The following is a 12865-nucleotide window of genomic DNA, read 5'->3' on the forward strand; positions in this document are numbered from 1 at the left end:
GAGGGTGGTGGATGCCTGGAATGACCTTCCTGAGGAGGTGGTGAAGAGGAAAACAGTCAAAGAATTCAGAGGGACATGGGATAAATATTGTGGATCACTAAAGGCTAGAGGATGGGAATGAAAAAAGCATGCAGGGGGGGTAACTTGCTGGTTTTTGTGGTTACTGCCCTTAGCAGAAGGCATGGAGATCACTACCCTGACCCAATAAGCCTTGATGCTTTTAATGCAACTGCAACACTGCTCCCCACTTCGTCGGCAGGGGGAAAAGGGGATTTGGATTCAGGCAACAACCAACATAGGCCGGGGGCCCTGACTTTTATGGTCTGGAGTAGTGATACGTAGACATAAAGGAAAGAGCACAGGATGGCTTCTGTGGCCAAGTCCATAATCAGAGTGCATCAAGCAGCACTGTCTGAACTTTCAAGAAAACTCATCCTCCAGTAAAAAATGTTGCTAGCTGCAGTTTTTATGAGTTATAAGGTTTGGGGCTAACTGCATGGGGCGGCACTTACTGTTCTTAAGAGAAACACGGGAGTGAGATGCACAGAGCAGCAGTTACTACCTTAAGAAGCTTGCTGGGCAGACTGAGTGGACCATTTGGTCACTTTCTGCCGTCATTCCTACGTTTCTGTGAATGATGAGAAGAGGACCCCTGAGATGCACTGACTGAGTGGGATGGTGGTGGAAGAGGAGCCATCAGAGGTTCCACTAAAAGTGCAATGGGAGAGGTAAGAAGGAATGTAGTCCAAAAATACAAGCGAGAAAAGAGATGCAAGGAGCAGATGGTGATCAATGTATTAAAACAGCAGACAGGTCAAGGAGGAGGAGGATGGCATGGACCTATATGGTCACCCTAATTATGGGAGCCATTTCATGAGGGAGGGGTGCTCTCCAACGACAAAACAAGCCCTAGCTTTTGTCTCTGGGAAAAATGTTTCCTCCCCGGATCAACATTTCCCCACTTTCTCACATCCAATATCCTTTCATGGATGTTTTATTGTAAACCATCCAGGGGTTTGGCATGGGCGGTATATACAAATTTGATAACTAAAATAAATAAAAAATACTTAGATACATTTCTGACATTGTGTTTGAATTAGCCGGCAAATACGCACACAGGTTACGCCAGTTTTCAAAGCAAAAGTCTGCTTTGAAAATGATCCCTGCAAAGCTATGCACATGCACACGCAGTCACCCTGCTGCCTGGTGCATGTAGTTTTGCTATAAGAATTTACAGCACACTTTTTAAAGTCAGAAAGTGTGTGCACAAGTCCGTAATCTCCCAGACTCTAGACCCTGTGTGTGCATTTTTCTTTTATATGGAATTGTCTGTCGGTCAAGCACTATATATTCACCACTTTCATTTGCAAAGGCGTTTCTGTGGCTACAAACATGCTTTGCTTGCAGAAACGACCTCTTATAAAGTTGCTCGCCTGATATGCATGTAAGTTTCCCCAGACAAGAGGAGGATGTTCCAGGGATGGGGCTTGCACTTACATGCATACATCTGAATTTCAAAAGTATTGTGTAAAATATGCTGAAAAATGTCTGTGCACACGTTAGCAGGGGTAATTGTGTGCAGGCAGCTTTGGTGGGATCATTTCTGAAAACGAACGTATATGCGTACGTTCACTTTGAAAACTGGGGTAACTTGGGCACATATTTGATGAAAAACTACCCAGGGCTCTGGTATACATTTGTTGGTGTAGGTTTGGTGGTGGCCACAAGGAGGCAGGGTGTTAGAGGGCAATATTTGCTTCTGGTAAGTACTATTTTCATGAAGCGTGTGCTATTGGGAATGTAAGCACATTGTAACACAAATGGCAGGCACCAAAAAGGCAAGCACAACTATGCAGCCTGAAGGAAACAGAGGCAGTGGTCTGTGCGGGCCAGAGGTAGCCACTATGGGGGCTGAATTGGCCTGCTTGGGCCAGAGGAGGCCACAGGCAGAAGCCTCAGAGGTAGAATGGACAAAGGGCGGGACAAGGAGAACCAGATTGAAGAAAGCTTCCTGCAGAGCAGTTGCCCAATCTCCTTCCAGCCAATATGTTCAAGGTGCAAGACAGCATCTGAGAACTAGGAACGTTAAATTCACATCCCAGCGCCAATGTTAAAAAAAAATTGCATCCAAGCAAGAACTAGGAACAGCAACCTTCTGGTCTAAAGATTAGAAATAGAGATTTACTTTTTAACTCTCATGAGGAAAAACAACTCGGACAGCAAAGCTCACCTGCACCCTTTATGAGAGAGGGAGCTGAGACAGGGCTCGGTTTTGCTATGACGTTCTCTTCTGATGTATTTTGGACATTGTGAATTTTAGTGTATCGGATATTTGTGTTCTTGATGTTGTAGGGCCTCCTTGGGTCCTTTTTTTTTTTTTGCGTAGGGTGACATATAAAGGTGAAAGGAAAATGAAATGATGGTGGGGTCAGACTGGGCAGGGGGAGATAGAGCTGGGGTTGGGGGAAGAGGAGTAAGGATGAGGTGGGGGAGGCAGGGAGGAGAGGGATATGCACATATACTATAATACTATAATACTCAATGTACTAGAAGGAAAGCTCTTTAAAAATGAGAGTGCAGTAACAAAGCACCTTTTGTGTCGTCCCCCCCCCCCATTTGCCTCATGAACCCTGCCCCTTGCATGATGAAGCCCGCCCCATCCAACTTTCCCAAACCTGAAGTTGCCCATGTCCTCTGGTTGCCCCCTAGGCAGGATGAGGTCTTCTAGGCAGAAGCAATACCCAATCGTCCTTCCCCATGGATGCAAGAGTCCTGATGCATGGCAGGGAAATGGTCTGCATTATTTGCGACCAGTGCATGCTGTTCCCCTCCAGCGCAGATGCGGTCTGGCCTGAGTGGACCACGCAAACGCCGTCTTACACATACGACAAGCACTCTCTCGAAGAGTCCTTTCCCTTTAGTGTCAGTGAAGCTGCCTGAAAAGACCATGAAGACTCCAAAAACTGCCTTAATCTTTCTACTGAAAGGGCCGCGCAGACCTGCGGCAGAGGTGGCAGGAGGCAAAACCGCGACACGACTGAAGCTTGCAAAGGAATCTTGGTGGCAGGGGAGAGGGGAGAAGATGGCTGACAGTACAGTGGGCAGGCACAAATCCAGGTGGCATCTTCTCTGTTACCATGTCCTTCTTTCCTTCCTTATCTCGTCTCCACACTACCCCACCGGTTTTTCAGTTTCTAGAAATCATAGTTTGTTTGGTTTTTTTTTTTTAATAATGTTTCATTCTTATTGGTTTTGTGGTATCTTTGCTTATCTGAAGGTTGCTCCCTTGCCGAATACAACATTAAAGAAAATGTTATTTCTGTACCTGTTGAATTGCCCTTTCCTCTTTCCCTGGATGCTTTGCTTCTTCTCCCCTTTTGTTTCTAGGCGATTGGCTTCCTTCTCTCCCCAGAGTCCTTTACTGACATACCTCTCCCTGGCAGGTACCATGACCAGCAGGATGTAACCAGTAACTTCCTGGGTGCCATGTGGCTCATCTCCATCACATTCCTCTCCATTGGATATGGCGATATGGTGCCGCACACGTACTGCGGGAAGGGTGTATGTCTTCTCACTGGTATCATGGTAAGAGGCATTTTATCACACACCATTTGGGGATCAGGCACTGCCTCCATGTGGATGGGCTTGTTTATGCTGCCATCTCAAACAGTTTATGCTCTTGTAAAAAAATTAGAAATCAAAACATGTCCCTGAGTCAGCGTTAACGTTGCCTTTCCTATGACTGGCATCTGCTCTGAAGCTATGTGTCTCTGCTGAAGCTAGAACCATAGAAAGGCAGCAATTCTAGTAACTTCCACTGGCCAGTTACAGATCAGGTCTAGCTCATTCCTCCTGTAACATATTCCTTTGTACTGCCTCACCATATTGTATATACTTACTTTTTTCCCCCCTACTTCTCCACTTCCAGACATCTTCAGTTCAGAGATCTGGGTGCCCATGTGGAGAACTACGCCCAGTTCAGGAATACACCTGGTGACCTAAACTCAGGGCATCAGATCAGCTCTCTATTGCTTAGCAAAGAGGATCTTCCAACCTGCTGTGCCAAGCAAACTCTGTTATCATTCCCTAGTGGGGGGGGGGGGGGGATTATTTCATTCTCTTATCTGGAGGAAATCCCCCATCATTTAAGGGTGCTCCTCATCTCTGTCACATCCCACTCATTAATATGGCGATAAATCCATTAAAATATCAGGAGGCAGAAACCCCAAGAGTGACTAAATCAATTTTGTACTTACCAAAAGGGTAAGGGGGCTTAGGTTTACCAAACATTGAGCGTTACTATAAGGGAGCGCAGCTGAGGGCTCGCCTGGAGTGGCATAGGGGTCCAAAAGTTAAGCAGTGGGTACAAATGGAGCAGAATTGTCTGGGGCAAAACTCCTCTTCACTTTTATTCTTGCATCTGATGATAGATGTGAACCCCTAGAGTGGTGATTAATCCCTTCACTAGCCACGCTCTTTGCATATGGGAATCAGTCAGGGGAAAGGTCTCTTCTTGGGGAAAACAAGCTCCGTTATGAGGAATTTTCTGTGGGAAACAAAGAGCTGAGCTTTAGGAAATAGGACAGGGTGGGTTTGACTCGTTTGGGCTGGTTCTTTGACTCCCAAGGGGCACTGAGTTTTGCCACCTTGAAAGAGAAATTTCAGCCAAGGGAGGCTGATCGATCTGCTTTTTTTTTTTTACAAGTTCACCATTATCTTAAGTATATGGGGCAATCAACCAATTAAGCTAAAGCAATTGGTTTTTGAAAAATGAGTAAGAATGGCTTAGCTCTTAGGGCTTTTACATCTAAAATGTATAAAGAACTTTGTGGTGCTCAGTGGAGAAATGGGAATGGGATTTACCATGCACTATTGATGAGGAGGTTTGGGAAGAAATATGATGGCAAATAACTAAAACTTCAGGTTTTGCACATCTAGTGGAAAATCCTTTTAAAATGTTTTTTTTTTGTATTGCCCTCCCTTTAGATTGAATAAGATTTATGGAACTGTGTCTGATAAATGCTGCAGGGAATGTGGCAGGGTGGGGACTTGGGCTCATTATATATGGTGGACTTGTCAAACTTTCATTTGTTTCTGGGATATGATGAGGCAGTTAATATGGACATTATTAAACATCCTACTTTATTTGAAAAACTGGAACAATTGTGACCTTAATACAAATACTATCCCAAAAAGAAAGTCACATGTGAAACCCAGTTCATTGGTTTACCCTCATAGATGGGCTAATGTACACTTCCGCTAATTTAGCGTTTATAACTTTTGTGCCGAGAAGTCTCTGGCTGCCCATTCATAATTCAATCACAGATAGTAGAGCGAGCTCAGTACGCTCCAAAGATTTGGGCTAACCAGAAATTAGCAGAGCGAGTTAAAGATGCTCAATGGACTGCAGCAAAATTGCTACATTAATGAGATAAGTACAACCATTTAATTTGATGGGAAATATGAATATAATTGGAGATTTTTGAAAAAAACGTTTCTAAAAAAATTGTGAAAAATCTGTTTTTGAAAGTTCTGCTTTAAACAAACAGCAGCACATAAGCGGCAGTGTCAACCACGGTTCATAAAACGGTTACCCTGTGATTGAATTATGAATGGGCAGCCAGAGATTTCTCGGCACAAAAGTTATAAACGCTAAATTAGCGGAAGTGATTATTAAACATCCAGCAGATAAAGATCTGAAGGTCTTCTTGCTTCATGTCCCAGTGGAGGAGATGTCACCCTCTATCAGCAAATTGATAATTCAGAATTTAGTGGCTGCGAAATGTGAGATAGTTGCACATTGGAGAAGTACAGAGTCATCCAATAGGAAGGCTTTATATATAAGACTATGGGGAATGCACCAGATGCTGCAGCTGACCACGCTGTGAAGGGAGAATGGTTTATTTTACGTGTCAACATGAACATTTTTTCAGGATTGGGACAAGAGGAATGGTGAAAACCTTTTATCTAATTGAGCAGGGGTTGGGGAAAAGGGCAGGGTTTTTGGGAAGGGGAGCACTGAGGTTTTTGTAGATCTGAAAACCTTAATAAAAAGCAAACTAATTTACAATGGAATCTGGCATATGGCATTAGTAAAAGGATTATACTCTAACAGGTAGCCATGGGATGATGTGAGCTAGCACTACAGTGCCAGTGAAAGGATAATTTATTATATTACATGTTTGAAATGAGAGCTGGTGCTGGAGTATAAGTCAGATATGGGAACGAGTGGTGATTCCCACAGGCCTGGAGGCAAACTAGTCTGATTTCAGCCTTGCTTAAAGCAGTATGGGGTAGATTTTTAAAGTTATGTATGGGCGTAGATTTGTTTGCACAACCCAGCACGAACAAATCTATGCCCGATTTTATATCATGCGCGCGCTGCCACGCGCATGTTATAAAATCCAGGGTTGGCGCGCACAGGATGGTGCATAATTGTGCAACCTGCGCATGCCGAGCCAAGCAGCCTGCCTCCGTTCCCTCTGAGGCCGCTCCGAAATCGGAGCGGCCTCAGAGGGAACTTTTTTCCGGGCCCCCCCCCACCTTCCCCTCCCTTCCCCTACCTAACCCACCCCCCAGCCCTAACTAAATCCCCCCTACCTTTGTTAAGAAAGTTATACCTGCCCCAGGTAGGCGTAACTTGCGCACGCTGGCAGGCTGCCAGCACGCCATTCCCCGGCCCGGGGACTGGTTCGGAGGCCTCAGCCATGCCCCTGGAACGCCCCTGGGCCGGCACCATGCCCACAGCCCCGCCCCCAAAATGCCCCCCGAATGCCTCCCCGCCCCCAACACGCCCCCGACATGCCTGCCAAGCAAAGCCCCGGGACTTACGCGTGTCCCGGGGCTTTGCACGCACCAGTGGCCTATGCAACAGGGCTTTTGAAATCTGCCCCTATATCTTTATTACAGCTTCACACATGCACAACAGAAGGCTGTCTTCCCTTCAGAATAGTGAACTCTTTTACTTACAATTCAGTACTGCTTCCCTCAGTACTCAGAGTTCAGTTTCATCTCAGCTCAGTGTCTGGACAGTGTTATGTTAGTGGAGCTCCTTCCTCCTGGAGACCTGGGTCTAGTCTGGTTATCCCAATGTGGATCCCAGCTCTTATTCCCCAGTCTCTGGTAATGCCCTCTGAGCCCCACCTGCCCCTCAGGATCCCATCCATAGAGCATACTCTCCTTAAGGAATTTAAGGTGGACCAGGCATCTAGCTTGGTCCTGTACAGATAAGCAGGGGAACACTAGGGGTGCTGCCTCACATAAGGGTATTTGTAACACAGAGCAATCCAGTTATTCTTTGTAATCCAATCCATGTTTTCTAGTGTGAGGCCAGGTTTTAAATAATTCTTGCTGCAGCAGCCTTGAACTTGTCTGTAGCTGATTTCCTAAATAGGGAGAGACAGCTTTAAAGTTGTGAACTGCCTCATTTTGAGGGTACTTTTTCTATACAACACTCTGCAGGAGAATGTCTAGGAGGTTTGCTAAATTCAAGCTGCTTTTGAAAATGTCTGCAAACCAGAAAGGTAACATCTTGAGTCAATGAAGTGCTGCAGTCTGATTTCAAGGCTGCTCTAATTTGTCTCTGGCTGTTTAGAGAGAAATTAAGAGACATTGCATTTACCTCTTTCCAATCTCCTGCTACAAGAACTGGCAAGGCATGGATTCTCACCATTACCAATCACTTAAAGAAAAAGGGTTTGTTTTGTGGTGCGCAAGCTGATTTATGTTGCTGGTTTTCTGAATAAAGCTTCCACCATCTGAGACTGGCCTGTTACCGATTGTGCTGTACGGCAGTCACGGATGATGGAAGCTAAAACTACAGAATCTGAGAGGCAGAGGCTCCATTGGTAAAGCAGAAAGGAAGCGCTCCTATTGATTAAGCTGTGGAAGCTCTGTTCCATGTCTTCATCTCACCATCAGATCAATGCTTATAAATAAAAGAGAATGACCAATACAGCACACGTTGCGGCTGTTCAGCACCATGGTCAGTTCCTGTCATGGGCAGACAGACACATCCACCTTAGCTGCATTTTCAAATGCTTGAAATGCACTAAGAGGGGCATTGTCTGAACTGCCTGTATTGGGAGAAAGTCCATAGGTACTTTTTTTACGCAAAGATTTTGTACTAGTTTACAGAGAAAGTATGGGCAGCCTTTCAGTTTGAAACACTGAGGGGTTAAAGCACCTGTGGATATTTCTTTTTGCTTTTTATAAAGGTACTGGAAATAATTTTCAAAGAATTACACACCTAAAAATTAGCATATACATTCTTAAATAGCCTGTACTCTCATTTTATAAAAGTTGAAAGTATATGTGTACTTTACATTTTGTGTGCACATATACACATGTAAATGAGGGACAGTCTAGGGGAATTCCAGAGTAAGGCCTATAGTCATGCATGTAAGTTGCTATTTTAAAAGACATTTATGTACATACATTTGGTATAATTGATATTATATGTGTTAATTGTGTGTTATTGGCTGGGTGGGAGGTCTGGGTGAACTGGGGGGAGTTCAGGCTGAAGAACCACAAGGGTCTCAATGATCTGGGTGAACTGGTGGAGTAATTGTTAAACTGGTTAATTTCAAATACCTGCACATGTTTTAAATATGCCAACTTATGCATGTAAATTGGGTCTTTTTATTTTATGCGTAAAATATACATGAGCAGGCATTTTCTGTTGCTGCCCCAACTCTCTGGATTACCTTGCCACAATAACTTAGACTTATGGACTATCATAGAAAGTGATTAAATCATTAATGATTAAATCATTTTTTCATCACCTGGCATTGTTATAGGGCAGTCTCTTGCTTTTAAATTCTGGCACTAGCATCTTGGATACTGGTTCTGGCATTTCCAGATAATTTTTTCAGCTTGCATGGAGGATTTGTCATGTGTTGGGTTTTTTTTATTGTTTTTTTAATGTTTTTGAGGTTTTGTTTTCTGTTTTAAATTGTGTAGGTCAAATTGTCCGCCACCTAGGGCTTTGATTTAGGTGACTTATAAATAACAATAAATAAAAATACAAATGCATTTATTTTTAAAATAGGTAGGAAAAGTATATGCTTTCAATGCATTGATATATGTGGTTTCAATGCTTTGCATGTATTCATGTGTAAGCATACATACGCAGGTATGTTCGAGTGCAAATATTTGCATATTTTATTATATGTGTGGATTATAGAATACTATCATAGATCTACACTCATATATGCCACTGCATATAGTTGTTTAGAAACATAGAAACATGATGACAGAAAAAGACTGTATGGCCCATTTGGTTTGCCCATCTGTCCAATTCATTTAGCATTATAATTCCCATCACTTCCTTAGAGATCCCCTGTATCTATCCCATGCTTTCTTGGATTCAGATATTGGTTTTGTCTCCATCACTTGTTCTGGTAGGCCAGTTCATGTATCCACCACCCTTTCTGCTAAGAAACATTCCCAGAGTCCTTATTCTAAAGCGCCTCTTGTGTATGGAAACCTTTGAGATATTTTAATATCTCTGTCATATCTCCCCTATCTTGCCTTTCCTCTAGGGTGTACATGTTTAGATCTTTAAGTCTCTCCCCATATGCTTCAGAACGAAGACCACTAACCATTCTACTAGCCACCCTCTGGACTGACTCCATCCTGTTTATATCCTTTTGAAGGTGCGGTCTCCAGAATTGTATACGGTATTCCAAGTGAGGTCTCATTTTTTTCATGGAAAATAACACATAGTGCTACATGCAATCTACACGTTATTTTCTGATTCTACCCAAAACACAACCCGGGACACCTCCCCCAAAAAAGACTAAAAGTACACATGCTGTGGAACACTTTTAGCCATACTAAAGGTCAATTTTCAGACACCAATTTCTGTGTAAAATTCACTTTGGAACATGCTACTTCTTTGTGGCTAGCCCTATTTTTTTGGAATTTGTTGGTGGAGACTTTACAACTAACTACCTATACAGAGACATTTAAGAAATTGCTTAAAACTTTTCTGTTCCAACTGCTGAGAGATGATAACATAACTTCTAGGACTAGGCTCAGATTATATGTTTTTGTTTTTGTGTTGCTGTTAATTTTATTGTTTAGATTTTTGTATTGTTTTTAGTCTGATTTTCGGTTAATTATGGGTGTATTATTTGTATGTCGCCTAGAGTTGTGTTGTAGGTGGCCTATAAATATTTTATATTGGAACTTTTTTATTGCAAAACAAAATAGTACAAATCTTCAAGAAAATACATATCAAATCTGTCAGTACAAAGAGCAAGAATAAATCTACATCTACAAGGTATTGTTACCTCAACCGTTTTCCATTTTATTCTTTTATATTGTTAACTTCCTCCCCTTCCAAAGTACCCAAATAAGCTCAACCCCCATTTCTCAAACCATCATAGAGAAAATTTGTTCCTTATAATCCCCATTACAAAATTAATTCCAGAACCCTACCCTTCCCCACCCCATCAAGTCATAGACTACACCAAGCATTTGTTACTTCTCTTCCCTAGCCAATCATTCAAAAATTAAGGATCCAGCTTTTAGCAAGAGGAGATAATCTCTGGATATATTTGTGCCAGAAAATCAAAAAAGTTCTCTGTTGTACAAAGGTAGAACGACTAGATAAATGTTCCATCTGCATCAAATTGATTATGCCAATGCCAAAAGGAAGGACCAGAGGATTCCTTCCAGACAGAGAGAATAGATGTTTCCTTACAAATATCTTACCCTCCTTTATCAACAAACCTCAAATAAGAATCATCAAATAGTACTACACTGATGTTACCCAGGATTGCCTGGCCCAAAACATGTCCAAGAAAGCCAGCCACCTTGCACAAAACAAGTTGGGTCTGTGAACAACTCCAAAACACATGCATTAAGGAACCTGGAGATGTCGTACACTTTTAACCTAAATCTGCCATCTATCAGGTGTGCGCGATGTGCTGTAACAGCTGTGATGTTTGCTCTGCGTAAAAATGTTTAAGACATTTGATGAGCATTCCCTATTAGACCTCTGAGTCTCTTACAACAGCCCGATAAAATGTCCGCTGTCAGAGGGGATGGGGTTTCCTTATTCCAGGATGCTGCTAGATCTGTGCACAAATCGGATAGCTTTGCTTTTTTCAAAACCCTGTAAGGTTTTGAGATTGACTCTGTGCCTCTTCCACCAGAAAATCATTTTCTATATGGTGATAAAATATAGAATCAAAATACCTTCGCCGTAAATGACCAATATAGCATCTCAACTGTAAATATGCAAAGAACTCTTTATCAGTTAAGGCATTTTGTTCTTTGAAGTGTTGGAAAGTTAAAATCTTGCCTTCAGGTCCTAGAACTTGCTGCAGGGGTGTAATCCCCAATGTAGCTCAATTAAAAAATTATTTTACCTGCTCTTCCACAGTGAAATCCTTTATATATTTTTGCTTTATATTGAAACTTTTTTTTATAAATACTACTCTTCTAAGACTTGAGGTAAAAAAAAAGCAATGTTACAATGTACGGGAAGATAAGAAAAAGCTAAGGTAACCGTGGGAGCGTGTTATAACTGCTAGAATGTTTGGGTATGGCAAATCTTATGTTCTTATGTTCAAAGCCTAAGAAGAAGGAACATCACTCAGGTATCTAAATCAGCCTCAGCGTTACAGATTGTGGAGGTATAACTAAGCTTTTAAAGGACCCAAATATGTAGCCAGTGTGTGCATGAAAGATCATTTGAATTGACTTTTTCCTCCATATACAGTACATCTTTCTGACTTACCTAAATTATTTCTAAATAGCAAATATTCCCTAATCTCAGGGCTCAAAGAAATACCGTTGGCATAGACATGACTAGGTAGATGGGTAAGCTGAAAGAAGACCACTGAATTCGGCTTCTTCAGATTCCTAATACTTCCATCTATCTGGTGATGAAGAAGGCAGCAAACAGGATAGCGCAACTGTGGATCTGTAGCCAGTTCAGCAACACAGTGAAAAGAATTCCTTCCTGAGTCCAGGTGACATCTATGCCATGTCCTTGTATCTTAAATAGATACATTCCGATAAGATGAATTGCAGGTGCCATCTCATTTCTAGCAGAGTTCTCCAGGAACTGGTAGTGTGTATAGGAGATTAATGTCAGGTACTAAGGTTCAGTGTTGTGTAGGAGGTGGATCCTTGGGCTGAGGTGGGGTTGACGCAACCTGTAAGCAAGGGCCTACGGGTCCCCACCATCAGCAGGCGGAGTAGGTTGAAGCTGGAGGCCACTGGAGCTTCACCTATACCAGCCCACATTCCCCTCGGGTTGAGCCTTTAGGTGCTGGGGCCGGCAGGACTTAGGCGGGCCTCAAGGTTAAGTACAGGTAGTAGATGGTTCAGCCCAGAGACAGCAGCCAGCAGATGGCATGGTCCTATCCTGGACGGGATATGGAACAGGAACTCAAGCACCAAGGAACAAGAAGGAACTGAAGGTGCCTGAGCAAAGGGAGGCCGAAGCCTTAATAGTTCGTGTCAAGAGGATAGGGATAGAGGCGTTGCTGTCAAGCTTGAATGGAAGCTGGCGGCACTTGAAAGGTGTAACAAGCAACGTGGAACTCTGGACTCAAGAAAGTCTGAGGCGAAGTCATTTGTAGCAATGGTCAAGGCACGGAGAAGGCAGGGGTGATCAGACATAGCAGTGGTCAGTCAGGCTTGGAGAAGGCAGGTGTGATCAGACATAGCAGTGGTCAGTCAGGCTTAGAGAAGGCAGGCAAGGTCAGAACCAGGAAGCCAATCAGCACACAGACGAGATGAACACGGAACAGGAACCAGGAACTTGGAGAGACAGGAACATGAAGCAAGGCTTAGAGAGAAGCAACGAGTATGAGGAAACCTGGAACAGGATACCAAAAGACCTGTT

At 43.0% G+C, this 12865-nt stretch overlaps 1 protein-coding gene across 1 annotated transcript in view; it reads left to right on the forward strand.

Annotated features, from left to right (window-relative positions):
• Positions 1-12865, forward strand: part of KCNN3 (potassium calcium-activated channel subfamily N member 3) — a 69574-nt gene that overhangs the window by 39805 nt on the left and 16904 nt on the right. Inside the window, exon 4 of the mRNA XM_029580939.1 lies at positions 3444-3585. Within this exon, the coding sequence (XP_029436799.1) occupies positions 3444-3585 (142 nt within the window). The remainder of the gene's footprint in view (positions 1-3443; positions 3586-12865) is intronic.

This window comes from Rhinatrema bivittatum, chromosome 16 (assembly GCF_901001135.1).
Source record: "Rhinatrema bivittatum chromosome 16, aRhiBiv1.1, whole genome shotgun sequence".
NCBI lineage: Eukaryota > Metazoa > Chordata > Amphibia > Gymnophiona > Rhinatrematidae > Rhinatrema > Rhinatrema bivittatum.